Raw genomic sequence first — 21,459 nt, 5'->3', positions numbered from 1 at the left:
ATCAATTGTAAGAATAATGTTACCGAAAGTAATTGACCTAGCATGTAGGATAGTTGATGATAAAACAGATTCGTATTTGAATTCGGACATCAGTGATGGAGGTCTTGTTTTTCATTTGTATCAGAGCCATGACTCAATTTGTCAATGGCACACTTCCATGATTTTTCTGTTGGACGTGCACAATGCAATTGATTACTAAATCTTGTTAATCTCGACCAACACTAGTATATTGGCTCAGATTTTGAATGCATTAAAATTTGCATCTTTGGATTTTGAGTGGGTGAGCTGAGGATTCTAACAGTATGAAATATGTATAAGTGGATAATATTGACGATAGAAAGTTAGTAATGAAAGGCTGGTTTGGTTTTCAGCTTCTGGGTAAATGATTATCTAATATGTTGAGGTTGGGTTTAATATAAATATTGTGATTGATTTCTGTCTTAAAAGAAAATCTCGGGCTGCATCCATTTCCTGTAAAAAAGTTTATTGCTAGTGATGAAGAATAGAAACCCTGTGAAACAAGGTAGTAAATCTTTGCATTGATTTGTGCAGGTAATTTGCTTGAATGTAATGCCTTTGGTGCTGGATTGGCAGACTATTGGAACACATTTTTTCAGATTTAAGTTGCACAATATTACAGGGTGTAATATTGTTTCAAAGTTTCAAAGCCACACAGGGACCAAGACTGGGTCTTGGAAAGCAGGGACTGGTGAGCTTTGGGGAAGTGTGGGGACATCAGTTGGTGAGGTTGATGCTGAACCATCGGGATTTCTAAATGGTGTGATTATAGATTATTTGTGTTTTACTAAAGTGCATTTCCTTTCTGAAATGGTTTGAAATTCTGTAGATTGTATTGACCCATTGCACAAATGAATTTTTCTATTTCTTGAGACCACCTAATGAAACATTTGTTGCAGCACAGCTCATCCCATTTTTTGCAGGGGACTTATCCGCATACAAAATGTATTTGGCTTGCTCAAGGTTGCCTGTGGAATTGCTGTCACCTTAAATATCTGAATTTACTGCCTCCTTCAAAATATGTGCTTTTTTAAATGCCATTTTCCAAGAAAGTGAAGGCACTCCATTGGGACAAAACAATGGACTAACTATGGCTGGCACAGTGGTAGAGTTGATGCCTTACAGCGCCTGAGACCAGGGTTTAATCCTGACCTTGGGTGCTGTCTGTGTAGAGTTTGCATGTTCTCCCTGTGACTGTGGGTTTTCTCCAGGTGCTCGGATTTCCTCCCACATTCCAAAGACATGCAGGTTTCTAGGTTAATTGGCCTCTGTAATTTAAAATGCCCGTAGTGTGTAGTGTATGGGTGATCGTTGGTCGGTGAGGACTTGGTAGGTTGAAGGGCCTGTTTCTATGCTGTATCTCTAAATTAAACTAAAAAAAAAGTGTATTTGGATGACCTGTGAAAGAACAATGGTATTTTAAAAGAAATTTGGATAATGGAATGGGTTTCCAAATTATAACGCATAACCTTTTGGTATTCATGACCTATCATGGCTTAAACATTGTGCGATGGAGGATTTGTTCATGGAAATATGGAGGTTGATCTGTGCTCCAAATGTAGACAAAATGAGCTAAAAAATAAATGCAAATGAAATGTTGCAACCAATGTACTATGTATGCTATTTAAGCTGATCAGTGTACTATGTTTAAACTGTAATTAATATTGTAGTTGCCTTTTAATGTTGGAGTCTCTCAGTTTCACTTTTATGCCAAATTAAAATAGATATTAGTTTTAAACTTATCAATAACTGGTGGTTCTTTAAAATGTGGTTGGCCATGGTAATTGTTTAGGAGCTGTGGAAATGGTAGGGCAGGCATACCTGCAATTAAAGTTTTCAGGTGCTCAAGATGTTATTCACGGAAGAGTTGCATTATAATTTTCACAAGAAAATGGAGCTGTCGGGATTACTTGTTATCACCTTTAATGTGTGATGCAAGTAAATGAAATCTAGAATAGAATTGTAGGAAATAAAAACTTTGGATTTCATGGATTAAGCAACTCTTGGGAAAATCAACTCTTGGTCATAAGATGATTCTCCTGTATAATTGATTCATTTTTCAGCTGATACGTTTGCTTGTACACAGTTTTGTTCATGGGGTAAGTATTGACCCATGGCTTCCTGTTCCATGGAAGGCATTGTTCTTGGAAGAGAACAATTGAATCTTGAATGTGTTAGTCATTCCTTTAATAAATTGTTTGAACAAAATCATTTTTCAAGTGATCCTGCAATTCAGTATCTATGTGGATAATGTGCCATTGGAAGAAGAAATAATGCATTTCTTTTCTGGCTAACTAATTTGGCAGCATTCAACTTTTCCTTTGTTTTTGAGACCCTGAGCTATGGGTCAAAACACTGATAGTGCTTGGTGCTTCCAAGAGCTATAAGGTATGGCCTGTAAGATTTTGCAAGGCTCCTGATTTTCTTGGCTTAATGCCTTAGGAAGGTGCTATCACAATGTTTGGTTAGTTGGTGATTTGTTCCTATAGGGAACATACAAAATATTCTAGGTGAGCATCCAGTTTAGTAGCACCAGAGCTGATACAAAACAGTAATGGATAAAGATTAGATTGCAGCTGCTGGCTAGTCACTGTTGTCGACATTGCACGCACAAAATAATACAATACAATACAAGACAATATATCTTTATTGTCATTGTACAGGGTACAACGAGATTGGGAATGCGCCTCCCATATGATGCAATAAATTAATTAGCTAGTCAGTATTAATTTAAACAACCCAATGAGACAAATTAGAACAGTTTTAAAACCGAATAAAGTGCAAGTAGATCTGTGCCGGTGCACTGTGCGATGTGACCATCCGGCTCAGCAGGACCGGTTCATAGCAGCTATGGCCCTGGGGATGAAGCTGTTCCTGAGTCTGGAGGTGTGGGCATAGAAGGCCTTGTAGCGTCTGCCCGATGGTAGATGTTCAAACAGACTGTTGCAGGGGTGTGAAAAGTCTTTGGATGCTGGTGGCTTTTCTGAGGCATCGTGTGTTGTTGATGCCCTCCAAGGCTGGTAGCTGTGTTCCGATGGTCCTCTGAGCTGTGTGGACTACCCGCTGAAGAGCTCTCCTCTCTGCCTCCGTGCAGCTGAGATACCACACAGAGATGCCATGTGTTAGGATGCTCTCTATGGTGCAGCGGTAGAAGGTCGTCAGCAGCTGTTGGGGTAGACCAGACTTTTTCAGTGTTCTTAGGTCACCATCTACAGGGGCACTTGGATACAAGGACACCCATGTTAGACTTCTATTTATTGATCCCCAGCTCTGCCTTCAACACCATAATCCCAACCAAGCCAATCTCTAAAATACTGGACCTAACAGTTGGCTGCGCTCTTTGCCACCTGATCCTTGACCTCCTGACCCATAGACCACAATCAGTGAGGATAGGCAACAAAAGAAATCCTTCACGATAATTCTCAATGCCCGTGCATAGCAAGGCTGCGTTCTCAGACCTTCACTCCCTATAGATTTGACTATGTAGCTGAAATCTGCTCTAACGCCATTTACAAATTTTCAGATAACACTGCCGCAGTGGGTTTGATATTGAACAATGATGGGACAGAGTACAGGAAGGCGGTGGAGAATTTTGTAGCATAGTGTCAAGACAACAATTTCTCCCTCGAGGTCAACAAGATGGAGTTAGTTATTGACCTCAGGAAACAAGATGCACATGTTCCAATCAGCATAATTGATGAAAATGTGGAGATAGTAGAGACCTTCAAGTTCCAAGGCGTAAATATCACTAACAATTTGACATGGACCAATTACATTGACGCTACGGCCAAGAAGACGAAGGAAGTTCATCGACTTTTGCCAACATCTACAGATGCATTGAAGAATACATCCTATCAGAATGCATCACAGCTAGGTTTGACAACTGCTTTGCCCAAGATCGCAAGGAATTGCAGAAAATTGTGGATGTAGTCCAGTTCATCCCACAAGTATCCCCCGATCGGCTCCATCTACATTTCACGCTGCCTCTGGAAAGCATCCAACATAATCAAGGTCTATTTACACCTGGACCATTCCCCTCTTTCTTTGTGGCACTTCATCCTTCAGACCACAGAATCCACGTGACCATTGATCGTTTGTTGAGTCTATGTTATCCCACTGAGGCATCCACAACTTACTTATTGGGTAATTTACCAAGGCCAATTAACATGCAAACCCACATTTCTTGGGGATGTGGGAGGAAATCCAAATGGTCAAAGGGAGAATGAGCAAACTCCACCCAAAGTCAGGATTGAATTCTGTTCTCTGGTGTTGTGAGGTAGCAGTGCAAACCAGCTGTGGCAAGCATTTTGGTTGTTTCATGTTCCTCATCTGTTTTGATCCTCGGATGGGATGGAGGGAAGGAAATTGGAATTTTTTAATTTTCTAGATTCCAGTGGAAGGAACATGTTATATTGAGCTAGAATAGGCAATGAATGGTTTAACTGTGTCATGTGGTTAAGCTTGGCCTTTGGAGGGTGTGAGTAAGTGGATGAGACTAGGCATGAGAAATGGCTTTCACTGGGAACATGTGCCAAGGATGGAAGCATGTGATCGTTACCTGCAGAGGTTTGTAAATAGAACTAAAGGATGGGCAGTTGTGAATTTGCTTTTTTCTCTCCTTTTAAGGAGGTAAGGTTGGAAGAGGAAATAAAAGTGGCAAGCGGTCTGTGATTTCATAATTGTTGGAGGTTTTGAGCTGTTTCCCTGCTCTCCAAAATACTTAGATGTGGATAAATCAAGGTTATCAACAAACCTGTGCAAGGTCCTTGATCTGCAGCAGAATCTGGCGTCCTCAGCGGTTCAATTTCCCAGCTTTGTGCAAATTGGTTTTCTTTAGTGGCTGGACGCCACACGAGAATAGTTTACAAGTATTGGCTTTGATAATTCTATTTAATCTTGCTCCTATGTTGTTTCTTATGCTGTGTTGGTTCTCCATAATTTAAAGTCGCTTGGTATGTGCCAATTAATCCTTCAATGTACAAAATGTTTCAACGTTGAGCTGTACTGATGCTAATACTTCAGCTTGTTAGAAACAAGATTGAGAAAATTTAATATAGGATATTCCAGTATAAGATAGCATTTATTTTGAAACCTGTTTCCGAATGATGATCAGATAATTATCATCTTCCTCATCCATCTTTATGCCAATTTGTTTCATGATATTGGCTGTAGATCAGTGATTACTGTTTCATGAGCCAGAAACAAACTGCTGGAGGAACTTGGCGGGTCAGGCAGTGTCTGTGCAGGGAACTGATTAACTGTATTTTGGGTTGAAATGCTTTTTCATACTGACGGAGTAGATGGGAGATATCTGGTTGCAAGACGAAGGGAAGGTTGGGGCAAGAGCTAACCAGTGATAGGGGTATCCAGGCAAGGAGGGGTTGATTAGCAGATATGTGTGGTGAGAAGGTGAGTTAGTAACAAGGCTGGAGGTGATAACTGGAGTAGGTAAAAGGGAGCAAATGATATAATCTGTTACGAACAGCAGTGGGGAGTGAAATGTAGACCCAATAGGGTGGATAGTGGGCAGATGGGATAGAAGAAAGGATGGGGGACCTGGAATGGTATAGGATGGGGATGATTTGGTGGAGGAGTGGAAAGGAACCGAGTAGTAAAAGCAGGGCGAGTAGAAAAAAAGCTGTGCGGATGAAGGTGTTAAAACAAAAGATGAAGCATACAGATTAGCCAGAAAAAGTAGCATACCAGAGGACTGGGAGAAATTCGGAGTCCAGCAGAGGAGGATAAAGGGCTTAATTAGGAAAGGGAAAATAGATTACGAGGGAAAACTGGCAAGGAACATAAAAACTGACTGCAAAAGCTTTTATAGATATGTCAAGAGAAAAAGATTAGTTAAGACAAATGTAGGTCCCTTGCAGTCGGAAACAGGTGAATTGATCATAGGGAACAAGGAGATGGCAGACCAATTGAACAAATACTTTGGTTCTGTCTTCACTAAGGAAGACATAAACCGTCTGCCGGAAATAGCGGGGGACCGGGGGTCTAATGAGATGGAGGAACTGAGGGAAATCCAGGTTAGTCGGGAAGTGGTGTTAGGTAAATTAAATGGATTAAAGGCAGATAAATCCCCAGGGCCAGATAGGCTGCATCCCAGAGTGCTTAAGGAAGTAGCCTCAGAAATAGTGGATGCATTAGTGATAATTTTTCAAAACTCTTTAGATTCTGGAGTAGTTCCTGAGGACTGGAGGGTAGCTAATGTAACCCCACTTTTAAAAAAGGGAGGGAGAGAGAAAACGGGGAATTATAGACCAGTTAGCCTAACATCGGTAGTGGGGAAAATGCTAGAGTCAGTTATTAAAGATGTGATAGCATCACATTTGGAAAGTGGTGAAATCATCGGACAAAGTCAGCATGGATTTACCAAAGGCAAATCATGTCTGACGAATCTTATAGAATTTTTCGAGGATGTAACTAGTAGAGTGGATAAGGGAGAACCAGTCGATGTGTTATATCTGGACTTTCAGAAGGCCTTCGACAAGGTCCCACATAGGAGATTGGTGTACAAACTTAAAGCACACGGTATTGAGGGTTCAGTGTTGAGGTGGATAGAAAATTGGTTGGCGGACAGGAAGCAAAGAGTAGGAATAAACGGGTCCTTTTCGGAATGGCAGGCAGTGACTAGTGGGGTACCGCAAGGCTCAGTGCTGGGACCCCAGTTATTTACAGTGTATATTAATGATTTGGACGAGGGAATTGAATGCAACCTCTAAGTTTGCGGATGACACGAAGCTGGGTGGCAGTGTTAGCTGCGAGGAGGATGCTAGGAGGCTGCAGAGTGACTTGGATAGATTAGGCGAGTGGGCAAATGCATGGCAGATGCAATATAATGTGGATAAATGTGAGGTTATCCACTTTGGCGGCAAGAACAGGAAAGCAGAGTATTACCTGAATGGTGACCACCGATTGGGAGAAGGGGAGATGCAACGTGACCTGGGTGTCATGGTGCACCAGTCATTGAAAGCAAGCATGCAGGTGCAGCAGGCAGTGAAGAAAGCGAATGGTATGTTGGCATTCATAGCAAGAGGATTTGAGTTTAGGAGCAGGGAGGTTCTGCTGCAGTTGTACAGGGCCTTGGTGAGACCGCACCTGGAGTATTGTGTGCAGTTTTGGTCTCCTAACCTGAGGAAAGACGTTCTTGCCTTAGAGGGAGTACAGAGAAGGTTCACCAGATTGATCCCTGGGATGGCGGGACTTTCATATGAGGAAAGACTGGATAGACTGGGCTTGTACTCGCTGGAATTTAGAAGACTGAGGGGGGATCTTATAGAAACATATAAAATTCTTAAGGGGTTGGAGTGGCTAGATGCGGGAAGATTGTTCCCGATGTTGGGGGAGTCCAGAACCAGGGGTCACAGCTTAAGGATAAGGGGGATGTCTTTTAGGACCGAGATGAGAAAACATTTCTTCACACAGAGAGTGGTGAGTCTGTGGAATTCTCTGCCACAGAAGGTAGTTGAGGCCAGTTCATTGGCTATATTTAAGAGGGAGTTAGATGTGGCCCTTTTTGCTAAAGGGATCAGGGGGTATGGAGAGAAGGCAGGTACAGTCTATTGAGCTGGATGATCAGCCATGATCATATTGAATGGCGGTGCAGGCTCAAAGGGCCGAATGGCCTACTCCTGCACCTATTTTCTATGTTTCAATGAGGAGGAAGGGGACATCCCGCCCCTCTCTATCCCCTCCCCTGTGCCATTTACCCAGTACTATTTCCCATTTATTTACTCGTTGCCCATCTGTCCCTGCTCTGGGTCTCCCATTTGCACGTTTTGACTTGTTCATTTACCATTTCCAGTACTGGTCACCATCTCATCTTTTCTCTTCCTACACAATACAATACAATACAATACAATATATCTTTATTGTCATTGTACCCAGGGATACAACGAGATTGGGAATGCGCCTCCCATACGATGCAATAATTTAAGTACTGGCACTTGACTCATCTGTCAATCAACCCCTCCTTAACTAGATCCACATCACTTATCACTCTTTCAAATATCTCCCATCTACTCCAGCAGCCTGAAGAATGGTCCTGATCCAAAATGCCTGTCCATTTTCCTCCTAGAATGCTGCCTGAACCCCTGAGTTCCTCCAGCAGTTTGTTTCTGTTTGCTCAAGCTTCCAGCAAGTGCAGTTTTTGTGTCTGTTTTGCTATTTCATAGCATATGTAGCAAAGTGTATATTTTATCGGAACAAATTGACGAGGTGCTGATGGTTGATCTTGACATAGGAACAGTCACCCAGTTGCTTTGGATGATTAAATTGTATGCAATTTGAATGTAGTAAATGTAGATTTTTCAAAGTCCAGTTCTTGAAACTGGGGGTGCAATATTTGTCATTTCACCTGCTGGTTCTAATAAAATCTCACATGAAACGTGAACTATTTCTCTCTGCAAATGCCTCTGAGCATCCCAGTATTTTCTATTTTATTTCAGATTTCTAGCATGTGCATTTTTTTTTGACTTACAAATAAAATCAGTGATCTCAAACGCTAGAATTCTCTGAACTCCAGACAGCCATCCTCAGAAAGAAGTTGATGTGCTCCTCTGATTGAAGTGCGGCTGGATAAAACAGTGCTGCAAACCTCAGCCAGATCAGAATGGGATGGGCAATTTACAATGGCCATCAGCAGGCAGCTCAAAATTGCCCTCTGGGTTGAGTGTGCGCGCTCCCACAAAACAGCTGTTCAATCTGTATTTCGTTTCTCCAATGTACCAGTGATTGGGTGAACTCCAACATACGATACGATAGAACTTTATTTATCCCAGGATCGAAATTGGTCTGCCAAGTCATAAAACACAGCAAGATAAATAAAACATGACATTAAAGTGGCGAGTGGAAAGTCCAGGATTGGGCATGTGCAAAGATTGGGATAGGGATGCGGAAAGGACAGTCGGTCTACCCCACGAACGAAAGGGGAGGGGTTGTACTGTTTGATAGCCACAAGGAAAAAGGATCTCCTGTGATGTTCTGTGCTGCATCTTAGTGGAACCAGTCTGTTGCTGAAGGTGCTCTTCAGGTTGACCAGTGTGTCATGGAGGGGGTGAGCTGTAATGTACAAGATGCTGCACAGTTTGAAGAGCATGGTCCCCTCCAAGCCCAACTCCAATGAATCCAACTCCACTCCCAGGATGGAGCCAGCTTCCCTGATGAGCTTGTGATTCTGTTGGCGTCCATGGCCTTCGCTCTGCTACCCCAGCCCATGATAGCATAGAAGATGGCACTGGCCATCATCGATAGATAGAATATCTGCCGCATCTTACTGCAGACGTTGAAAGAGCGGAGCTTCCTCAGAAAGTACAGACTGCTCTGTCCCTTCTTATACAGTGCCTCAGTGTCCCTGGACCAGTTCAGTTTACTGTCCAGATTAAGCCTTGTTGCCTCTTTCTGACAATATTTAATTCTTTCACATCAGGTAACACACTTTGTATCAGAACCTACTGATTCTGTAGCCAGTTATCCAGTGTAGTGTTTTGTTTTTATCCCCCTCCATTGAGCCACACTGATCTGTTGGCCATGTCCACCAACATTTTTCACAACTTATATTTTCTCTCGTATGTGTCCTCATTCTAACTTTCCTCATTACATAGATTTTCTTCACTTAGTCTTCCTAACTGTTCCCATTAACGCAGTGTCAAGATGATCTTTATAATTAGCCCCACTTGATCTTTCTGTGTCTCTTTCCACAGATGACGCGTGACATGTATGTTTCTAGCATTTTGTTTCTCAGATAACACCATTTAGTTCTATCTTCATGAATTTTAACATGCTGGTGTAGATTTTGTGCAGTGAGTAATCTGATTACAACAAATGTTATCTTTGTTATCTAGTAATATATCAAAATGGTTTTAAACCTTTTGGGAGATTTTGCTAATTGAAATATGTCCATAATGCAAATAATAAAATGCATGGAGAGATTAGACCAGGTAACCAAAACTTTGCTAAAGAGTTAAATTTATAGAACTGTAATGCCAATTTAGGTTTGAGGGGATTCTAGTTGGACCCTTGGCATCTGAAGATAAAGACACCAGTGGTATTTACTAAATTTGGGAACTGGGCAAGACTAACTTTTTTTGCTCATTCCTAAATTAATTTGAGAAGATGGTGGTGAGCTGCTGCCTTGGTGCTACCGTCCTTGTGAGGTACTCCCACAATGGATTGGATTTGAAACCAGCGATATATTTCAGAATTGGAGGGGAACATTCAGATGGTACTGTTTTTGTGCACTTGAAGCCCTTTTCCACTGTGTCAAAGTAGCTTGGGTGAGTAACTACATTCCTTTTTGTAGATGTAGACTGCAGCCATTGTAGGCTGGTGGTGGATGGAATAGATGCCTCGGGTGGTTGATGGTGTACCAATTGAGTAGGTTGCATTGTCTTGGATGCTATGCAACTTTGTGCTGAAGCTGTTCTCACCCAGGCAATTGGTGAGTGTTCCTTCAAATGACTAAAGTACTTTGTAAACGGTGAAAGGCTTTCACTTTCTGTTATGAGTCGCTCTTCATGGAATACCTAGCCTCTGAATGTAGCTATTGTATTTGTGGCTATTCCAGATGAGGTTATGGTTCGTGGGGGAATATGGTGATGGTGTTAAATATACAAAGTAAGTGATTGGATTGGCTAGTTGGAGATGGTCACCTTCTGGAACTTGAATGACATTAACATCATTATCATGTTATTCTGAATGCTGCTTCATTGAGTTGAGAATAGAGTTAAGGGCCTGTCCACTTAGGCGATTTTTTTAAGCGACTGTCAAAGTCGTCGCAGTTCGTTGAAATTTTCTTTTACCCTACGACAATGACCATGACAATGCCGAGTCAGGATGAGATTACACCGTCTTCGGAAACATTGCGAAATTCATACGCTGCCAATGCTTCTACGGCGTCCTGATTTTCGCTGATTTCGCTTCACGGTAACGAGGCATAAACTGGATTTACTTACAGTTTACTAATAGCAGTATTAAGAAATGTAATTTTGAAAGTGGTTAAAAGGATTTTTGTGCAGAGTGTGGGCATTCTTTGAAAATGTACAGGAGATGCATATCTGGTTTCTGGGTTGGGAGCCAACTTTAAATGTAATCGCTGATGGCCATAAACATCGCGAAAATTCCCACACTTACCTGACCGTCAAACTGTCGCCTCCAATCTACCTGTCAAATGTCCTGACGGTAAATAAATTGGTTAAACACAAGTATTTTATGGTATCTTCAAATGACTTTACTTATTTTAATATGTGCTTCTAAATGCATCTAAGACAACCTAGCAAACCTGGGGACAGCAGGCGACAGCGCCCGCAATAAGCAATGATACCTGGCGACAAGCCAGCTGTTGCCGAGAAATTTCACTCGGGTTGATTTCTCAGCGATGCACTGAGATCCACTACGATTCTTTGAAGACTCCTCACGATCATGCCCGCGACACCTGGCGAACTGTCGGCGACAGCCTAGTCACGGGCAGTCGCCTTAAAATCGCCTAAGTGGGACAGGCCCTTTAGAATTGATGTATTAGATGAAATGGGAGTGAAAAACAAGTGTGAATATTATAAAAAGTATGTTAACTCTGGAGTTGAATCCCCCCTCAAATGTCAGTTTCTTTTTGCTAAATATCCAATTTTGGCCGATTCTTGTGTCTCTTAAATAGTTTATAGGTGAGCTCTTCACCATTGCACATTCATACTCTGTTGCCAGATTAATGCTCGTGTGTAGAACCGAATAGAAAATGAACTGTGAAGACGAGCTTACCCTTCAAAAGACCGCAAGAAACTGAGATTTGAAAATAAAGAGCCACAGCTAAGGCCCTTATAAAGCTTGTTTTAATTACTGTGATTGGCTTTGGAACTTATTGACACTAGTAATATAGTTGGGCACTCTTGTGTTGTGCACTTGCATGTATTTGATGCTGTTCATCTCAAGCTATCTTTAATGTCATGGTGTTTAAAGCAAGCAATGTTTAATGTAGATGTGCGTTGTTAAAGCTCCACAATAAATTTATACTTGCTATTTCAAATATCCTACTGATCCTAAATATAACAATTTTACAGTTCAATCACTTGTAAGCTATTTAACGAGAGAATGATTAAGAATTAAATGTTCACCCTCTGCTATGAGGTGAGTATTCCGGTATTTGAATTGTTTAATGTCATTTGGTAATACACACCAAGAGGAATATTCATAATCCATTTTAAGAAACTGACACACAATTCGCCATGGGATCCAACCTTTGCATACACTGGTGCATTATGGAATACAGGCAAACAACATTTTACAATGGACCGCTTCCAGTTGTTCCATTACCTTTAAATTCTCCTTTGAGAAAGAGACAGAAGTGTGGTGTCTATGCCTCCTTTGTATTCAAGAATTGTACACTCGTCTTAAATACATTTATAGGTTACTAAAGTGAACATTTTCCACTGTACTAACCAACAAAATTCTGTACTGCAGCGCTTAAATACTCCGGACTGGCCTGAATAAGTCGGGGCGGTCAATTGGTGATGCAAATTGATGTCCAATATTTTGATTAGTAAACATTTGATTTGTATCCTGAAGCTTTATTTTCTCTTTGCTCCCATTCCAGTTGTGAATTTGAAGGTCAAAATTTATTGGTGATCTGGTGCCATAAGTTTTGCAATAGCCAGTGTTGATGCAAGTTATTTTACTGTAAAGGCAAGTCTGGGGATAGGGCGATGTGATGAGCTCTGTCCTACTGCAGTATATTATGGTAGAGCAGAAGATTCTGATTTTCAAAGAAGTAATTAGCAGATCACAATGCATTCTGCCTTGTGATTAAAAATTGCACTAGTCTGGTTAGAATCTGATAGTCTGCAGAAATTGCATTGTTTTCTGAAAATGTACCCTTTAGCTGAACGGGTAAATGACTAAAGTTGAATAAAGAAAGACCTACTTTTTAGATAATTTTCTGTATTCCCTTCTCTCATTCCTATTTATTTCCAATATTTTATCTTTTGCTTTCAATGTACTTTACTCGTGGGTAGTTTAAAAATCAAATTATAGCAGAATTAAATGTGAGTTGTGTAACTGGGTGTGATTTCTGTTTTTAAGGTGTGTCCAGGGGCGTTGGCTTCATTCGGTTTGACAAAAGAGTGGAAGCAGAGGAAGCAATCAAAGGTTTAAATGGGCAGAAGCCTCCAAATGCCACAGAACCAATCACTGTCAAATTCGCCAATAATCCAAGTCAGAAAACCAACCAGGCAATCCTCTCGCAGCTGTACCAGTCTCCAAATAGGCGATACCCTGGACCTCTTCATCACCAGGCACAAAGGTTAAGGTATGTAATAACCCCTGCATAGTTGCAACTTAAAGGGGGCATTTAACACATGTTGGGAGTAAGTGCTACGTGAGGTTGGATTAAATAAATATGGTAGCTGACTATTTTCATTCCAAAATTTTATATGGATATTTAACTGTGCAGAATCTTGATGGATTGATGAGTGATTTTTATAATATAGTTGAAGCTGCAAGAAATGCCATTTTGGGCCTTATTTTGCTTGCTCTAGCTTGATGGATGGTAATTTTAAACTCTCATATTTTTAGTGTTCAGCTTCTCCCTATAAAACAATTGAAGAATTCTACCAGAGCAATGTCCATATTTTGTTGAGGATTAATGCATGGTTTTTTCCTATCCTGACTAAAATTGTAACATGGCAACCTTTTGTCTGCAGTTCACAACAAATGCCATATATTTCAATTAGTGTTCTGTCATGTGTAGCTACAGGTGGAAATTGCACCAGAATTGAACCCAAGCTATGGTGATAGTTTTTGAATTAGGCGACTAGTTTGGTTTGACCCTCATTTCAATAGAAATTACTTGATTCATCTTGGACTAATTATGATTAAACTGAACAGGGTGGCCAAGGGGTTTGTGGAGCAACTTGCATACTTAAGGAACATTTAGTTTATATCTGAAGCTGACAGCTGTGAGCTCTGCTTGTTTGATCTTTGTACCGTGTTTAACCTGAATCAAATGATTTCCCGAGAGTTAAAGGTCTGGCTTGCCTTGTACATAGTTGCTTTCCTTGTACACATCTTCTGATCTCGTGCATCAGAAATCAAATGCAAAGCCTTTAAAGTCAATATTCAAAACTGCCTCTGTATTTCTACAAAGTGGCTCTGTATGGAAATGGAATAGATTTGGTTTAGCAAGTGGTGGAGTGCGGTAGAAATTCTTTTGTGGGGGTTGGCGGTGGAGGGTAGAATTGGTGCCTAACTTTTGGGCCAATATTACTTAATATTTTTATGGTGTGTTTTTATGGAGGGAGAGAGCAAGAAAAATGATGCAAGAGAAATTGTGATTCAGTAGCTTTATGCATTGTATTTCAGGAGATTTGCGGTTGCATATTTTAATTATATTGTCAATGGGAATTAGAAGATCAAATCTGCCAGGAGATTGCAGGCAGCGGCAGGACTAATAGGGTTGTCATAGTAGGGGATTCTAAATTCCCAAGCATAGACTGAGACTCACAGTGCAAAAGACTTAGATGGGATGGAATTTGTCAAATAGGTTCAGGAAAGTTTTCTCGGGCAATATGTAGAGGGCCCCACATGGGAGAGGGCAAAGGTTAATCTATTAGCAAATGGGAAGGGCAAGGGACTGATGTGGTTGTGGCGTAGCCTTTTGAGACCAGCGACCACTTTTTAAAAAACTTCAAGCTAGCTATGGATAAGGACAGGGCGGGCCTGCGAGATAAAATTCTGAATTGGGGCAAGGTCAATTTTGGTATTAGACAGGACTCATTCAAGTTGATTCGAGTGGGTTATATTCAAGTATAGGAACGTCTGGAAAGTGTCGTGCTTTTAAAAATGTAATGACTAGAGTTCAGGGCATGCATGTTCCTGTCAGAGTGAAGGGCAAGTCAGGTGGGTGTAAGAAAACTTGCATGACAATAGAAATTGAGCGTCTGGTTATGAAACGAGGCATGGGGCAGGTACAGGCAGGCGGGGCCCTAGTGTATCCCTGGAGGAGTTTTGGGAACTGAGGAGCATACAAAGAGGGGAACAAAGGGGCAGGAGATAGCTCTGGCAGATAATATTATGGAAAATCCAAAGAGATTTTAAAAGTACATTTAGGGAAAGAGGATAACTTGTGGTAGGATGGGACCCTCAGAAACCACAGCGGTCAGCTGCAGGAGTTGTGTAGGGTCCTCAGAGTATTTCTCCTGTTTTTCCCATGGAGAAAGACATGGAGACTGCGGAGCTTGGGACGGTCAATGGACAGAAAGGGATCAGGGGGTAAGGAGAGAAGGCAGGTACAGGTTACTGAGCTGGATGATCAACCATGATCATATTGAATGGAGGTGCAGGCTCGAAGGGCCGAATGGCCTACTCCTGCACCTATTTTCTATGTTTCTATGACAGTCAGTGTCACGGTCGAGGTGGTGCTGAATATCCTAAGGTGTATGAAGGCAGACAAATCTCCTGGGCCTGATCAGATATGGACATTAGGAAGCTAGAGAAGAAATTGTAGGCACCTGGCTGAGATATATGAATCATCAATTATGGGTGAGGCGCTAGAAGACTGGAGGGGGCAAATGTTGTGCCTCTAGGAAAGGCTACAAGGAAAAGCCTGGGAAGTGTAGACCAGTGAGCTTACATCTGTGGTAGGCAAGTTACTGGAGGGTATTCCGGGGTCTAAAAGACGTGCATTTAGATCAGGGCTGATTAGGGATGGTCATCACCGTTTTGTATGTGGGAGATTGTTTCTTGAGAATGAGTATAAACAAAAATAACAAGGTTGAGAGCAGAGCTGTGGATGTTTTCTATATGGATTTCAGCAAGGCATTTGATAAGGTTTCACATGGTAACCTGCTCTGGAAGATTAGTTTGCATGAGATGTAGGGCGAGCCAGCTGACTGGCCAGACAATTGTCTTTGTGGAAAGAAGCAGAAGGTGATGGAAGGTTGCTTTTCAGACTGGAGGCTTGTGGCTAATGGTGTGCCTTGGGGATCGGTGCTGGGCCGATTGCTGTTTATGGTTTATATCAATCATTTAGATGAGACTGTACAAGGCATATTTGGGAAGTTTACAGATTACCCTAAAATGGGTGGTATTGCAGATAATGAAGATGGCTATCAAAGATTACAAAGGATCTTGCTCAGTTGGGCCAGTGGTCTAAAGAATGTTTAATGGAATTTAGTGCAATTAAGTGTGAAGTGTTGCATTTTGGGAAGTCAAACCAGGGTATGACCTTAAGAGTAATTGGCAAGGCTCTGGGAAGTGCTGTAGAACAGATGGATCTAGGAATACAGGTACATAGTTCCTTGAAAGTGGTGTCAGAGATACATATGGTGATCAGAAAGGCTTTAAGTATATTGGCTTCATCAGTCAGTGCATTGAGTATAAATGTTGGGATGTTGTGTTGCAGTTGTACAAGATGTTGGTGAGGCCACATTTGGAGTATTGTGTTTGGTTTTGGTCACCCTGCTATAGGGAAGATGTTAAGCTGGAAAGAATGCACAGAAGATTTGAGGATGTTGCTGGGGCATAAGGGCCTGATTTATAGGGAGGTTGGGCAGGCTAAGACCTTATTTCTTGAAGCGCAGGAGGATGAGGGGTGATCTTATAGACTTGTATGAGATCATGAGAAGAATAGATAGAGTAGATGCAAAGTCTTTTACCCAGATTAGGGGAATCAGGAACAACGGGACGTTGGTTTAAGGTGAGGTGGGAAAGATTTAATAGGAATTGAAGGACAAATTTTTCACCAGAGGTTGGTGGGTATGTGGAACGAGCTGGTAGAGGCGGTAGTTGAGGCAGATATTATTAACTTTTAAAGGCCATTTGGACAGATATATGGACAGAAAAGGTTTAGAGGGATATGGGCCAACCGTGGGCAGGTAGGATTAGTGTAAATGGTGCAGCTTGGTTGGCATGGACAAGTTGAGCTGAAGGGCCTGGTTCTGTGCCCTATGATTTGTCTCCCTGCTAGCAATGTCACTTAATGGAATTTACTCTAATACATTTAATAATTCTATGCTTCCATTTGCAGGTTATTTATAACATAGGATGTGTAGCAAAACAAAAAACAGAAAATAAGTGAAGTGTGTAGGAATGAACTGTAGATGCTGGTTTACACTGAAGATAAACTGCTGAAGTAACAAAGCGGGACAGGCAACATTTCTGAATAGAAGGAATGGGTGAGGTTTCAGGTCGAGGCCTTGAGATTGAGAGTCAGGGGAGAGGGAGACACAGATAAGTAAGTGTAAGGTGTGAAAATGAGACATCAAAGGGGACGCAGGTCAAAGAAAATGTCGAATAGATCATTGTTAGCTAGGAGAATGTGACAACGATGCACACAGATAAAATTTAATCTGGAGGACAGTCAGACTGGACGGAGAACTAGGAGGGGTAGAGGGAGAGAGTGAAAGCAAGGGTTACCTGAAGTTAGAGAAGTCAATATTCATACCGCTGGGGTGTAAGCTGCCCACATGAAATATGAGGTGCTGTTCCATTGGTATTGGGTTGAGACCTGACCTTGGATAGGCCATAGGGGTTGGGTATGACTGCTTGCACTCTGGTTTTGAGATGGCTGAGGCCAGTGTGGGAACCGCACCCACCTTCAGGTGGGGCAGGAGGTGATTGATGGGGCAGGCAGGCAGGTAGGTATTTGGGTTGGTTTGCTTCTGCAACTTATGGCTTTTGCGTGCTACTGATGCATGAATTTGAATGCGTCTCCTTCACTTTGAGCAATCATGGGCTGGATGGTGCTAGGTGTTCAGTGGAGATGTTGCATTTTAAGGAAGCTTTGAGCACCGTGTTGAATCTTTTTCTTTGTTCATCTGATAGCTCGTCCCATGACAGCTGGAAATAGTGCATCCATTTCCACATCCTGATGCTGAGCAGGCAAAGATGCAGGGTTTACTATTGTCCAGTAGACCACAAATGTTGGGCCAGGCCTGAAGCCTTGACCAACGATCTGCAATTCCCACGATCTTGATAGAAAGCCTTTATTGTCAGAGAACAATAAAGATGGTAGTAGTGTTGAACATCATAACTATGAACAGTATTCCCCAGCTTTCACTGCACTCCTTAAAGGAAGGTCGTGTTCTGACAATTATAAACATTATAGAAAATGAGTGAAAATAACCTTTCACTTACCAAATTTAAATGTTAAATATTAACCTTTAGCAAATATTGAATGTAAGCTGCTTCATCTTTCACATCCACCCACCTGGCAAATCTTACCAAGTGCTTTGCTTCTAGTCGGATGAGGATGGGAAACTTGTGTTGTTGTCACTTTCCTGTTCCACCAAGAACACGAATCATCGAATATATAGATGGGTTAGTTCATCCCAGAAATAAATTTATTTTACAACTCCCTGATCTGTTTTCAAGAATTGAAGCTTTCTATAAACTTGTGTTAAGGCTTCATGCTCCTTAATATAAAGAAAATACCTATCCAACTTTGATTGCTTTAAATGGAGAGAACTGAGGATAGAAATACTTTCACTTTTTTTAAATTTGCCCTCTGGGACAATGTCTTTTGACTGAAGATGAAGTCCTGTAGAAAATAGGTGCAGGAGGAGGCCATTAGGCCCTTCGAGCCAGCACCGCCATTCATTCTGATCATGACTGATCATCCACAATCAGTAACCCATGCCTGCCTTCTCTCCATATCTCTTGACTCCGCGAGCCTCTAGAGCTCTCTCTCTCTTTTAAATTCATCCAGTGAATTGGTCTTCTGTGGCAGAGAATTCCACAAATTCACAACTCTCTGGGTGAAAATGTTTCTTCTCGCCTCAGTTTTAAATGGCCTCCTTTATTCTTAGACTGTGGCTCCTGGTTCTGGACTCCCCCAACATTGGGAACATTTTTCCTGCATCTAGCCGGTTCAGTCCTTTTATAATTGTATACGTCTCTAAGATCCCCTCTCATCCTTCTAAACCAGTGAATACAAGCCCAATCTTTCCAATCTTTCCTCATATGACAGTCCTGCCATCCCAGGGATTAACCTCGTGAACCTACGCTGCACTGCCTCAATAGCAGGGACGTCCTTCCTCAAATTAGGAGACCAAAACTGCACACAGTACTCCAGGGCTCTATACAACTGCAGAAGGACCTCTTTGCTCCTATACTCAAATTCTCTCATTACGAAGGCCAACATGCCATTAGCTTTCTTTACTACCTGCTGTACCTGCATGCATACTTTAAGTAACTGGTGTACAAGGACACCCAGGTCTCGTTGCACTTCGCCTTTACCTAATCTGACACCATTGAGATAATAATCTGCCTCCTTGTTTTTGCTGCCAAAGTGGATAACCTCACATTTATCTACATTATTATACTGCCTCTGCCATTCACTCAACCCGTCCAAGTCACCCTGTAACCTCCTAACATCCTCTTCGCTGTTCACACTGCCACCCAGCTTTGTGTCATCTGCAAACGTGCTAGTGTTACTTCTAATTCAATCATCCAAATCATTAATATATATTGTAAATGCGGCCCCAGCACTGAGCCTTGCGGCACTCCACTCGCCACTGCCTGTCATTCTGAAACAGACCCATTTATTCCTACTCTTTGCTTCCTGTCTGCCAACCAATTCTCTATCCATGTCATTACGCTACCGCCAATACCATGTGCTCTAATTTTGCTCGCCAACCTCCCGTGTGGACCTTATCAAAGGCTTTCTGAAAGTCTAGATACACTACATCCACTGGCTCGCCCTCATCCATTTTACTTGTCACATCCTCAAAAAATTTCAGAAGATTAGTCAAGCAGGACTTCCCCTTCATAATTCCATGCTGACTTGGACCAATCCTTTTACTGCTATCCAAATGCGCTGTTATTACCTCTCTAATAATTGACTCCAGCATCTTCCCCACCACTGATGTCAGGCTAACTGGTCTATAGTTCCCCGTTTTCTCTTTCGCTCCTTTCTTGAAAAGTGGGATAACAGTACCTATCCTCCAATCCACAGGAACTGATCCTGAATCTATTGAACATTGGAAAAAGATCACCAATGCCTCCACGATTTCTAGAGCCACCTCCTTGAGTACCCTGCGATGCAGACCATCAGGCCCTGGGGATTTATCAGCCTTCAGTCCCATCAGTCTACCCAATACTATTTCTCGCCTAATGCAAATTTCTTTCAGTTCTTCTGTCTCCCTAGATCCTCTGTCCTTTATTACATATGGGAGATTGTTTGTGTCTTCCTTAGTGAAGACAGATCCGAAGTACCTGTTCAACTCTTCTGCCATTTCCTTGCTACCCATAATAATTTCACCTGTTTCTGCCTTCAAGGGACCCACATTTGTCTTAACTAATTTTTTTCTCTTAACATCCTAAAGAAGCTTTTACTTCTTCGTACTTCTTAAGCCCTTTGCTCCTCTAGGGAGCATAAGCCATTGACAAATGTCCTCCACCCCACTCGGTTGTTGGCGGTTCTTTCAAGATCTCCCCAGTTGAGCCCACTCCCAGACATTTCTGCCTGGACACCTCTTCTCCTGCTGTTCCTGGGGCGGTCTCTTTTCCTTTTTCCTTGGGGGTTCCATTTTCCGGGCTTGCCGGGTGATGTTTGTGGCAGATTTTCTGAGGGTGTGTCCAATCCAACTCCATCTTCTCCTTCGAATTTGGACGTCAATGGGATCCTGGCTTGTTCTTTTCCACAGGTCCACATTGCTTGCTTTGTTTCTCCACCAGATGTTTAGTATTCTCCTGAGGCAGGTGTTAATGAATGTTTGCAGCTTTGTTGTGTATTTTGTTTTCCATGTCTCTGATCCATACAGCATTACCTGCTTCACAGTTGAGTTAAAGATGCATATTTTGGTGTTGATTGAGATGTATTTTGAGCTCCAGATCTTCCTGAACATGTTAAACACCACCCTAGCCTTATTGATTCTGCTTTTCATGTCTGTATCTGCCCCTCCGGTGGTGTCCACAACACTGCCTAGGTATTTGAATGTTTCTACCTCCTCCAGAGCAGTGCTGTGCATGAGGATAGGGTTGCTGGTTTTGGAGTGGATCTTCATCACCTGTGTCTTTGCTGTATTGGGTGTAAGACCAAGTTTTGTTGCAGCTTGTAAGAGTCTGTTCGTCTTCTCCTGCATTTGTATCTGTGTGTCTGAAAGGAGAGCTTTGTGTGAAAGGAGAGCTTTGTCGTCTGCAAAGTCAAGGTCATCCAGCTGCTCCCACATTGTCCACTGAATTCCATTTATTTTCCCTTCAGTTTCCGTCATGATCCAGTCAATTGCCAGGAGGAACAGGAATGGTGACAGTAGACATCCCTGCTTGATGCCCGTCTTGACACTAAAGCTCTGGGAGAGCAGGCCTGCATGCATAACTTTGCATGAGGTTCCATCATACGAGTTCTTGATTACATTTATGAAATTGTTTGTGTCTTCCTTTGTGAAGACAGATCCGAAGTACTTGCTCAATTCTTCGGCCATTTCCTTGTTACCCATAATAATTTCACCA

The 21,459-nt window shown here is 42.0% G+C and overlaps 1 protein-coding gene across 4 annotated transcripts in view; it reads left to right on the top strand.

Annotated features, from left to right (window-relative positions):
* Positions 1-21,459, top strand: part of LOC144591964 (ELAV-like protein 2) — a 96,020-nt gene that overhangs the window by 61,318 nt on the left and 13,243 nt on the right. For all 4 annotated transcript variants that reach the window (XM_078396050.1, XM_078396051.1, XM_078396049.1 and 1 more), the window contains one exon: positions 13,093-13,318. In XM_078396050.1, coding sequence (XP_078252176.1) covers positions 13,093-13,318 — 226 coding nt within the window. The remainder of the gene's footprint in view (positions 1-13,092; positions 13,319-21,459) is intronic.

The sequence above is a fragment of the Rhinoraja longicauda genome, chromosome 3, assembly GCF_053455715.1.
Source record: "Rhinoraja longicauda isolate Sanriku21f chromosome 3, sRhiLon1.1, whole genome shotgun sequence".
NCBI lineage: Eukaryota > Metazoa > Chordata > Chondrichthyes > Rajiformes > Arhynchobatidae > Rhinoraja > Rhinoraja longicauda.
This window is presented reverse-complemented; position numbering and strand designations above follow the sequence as displayed.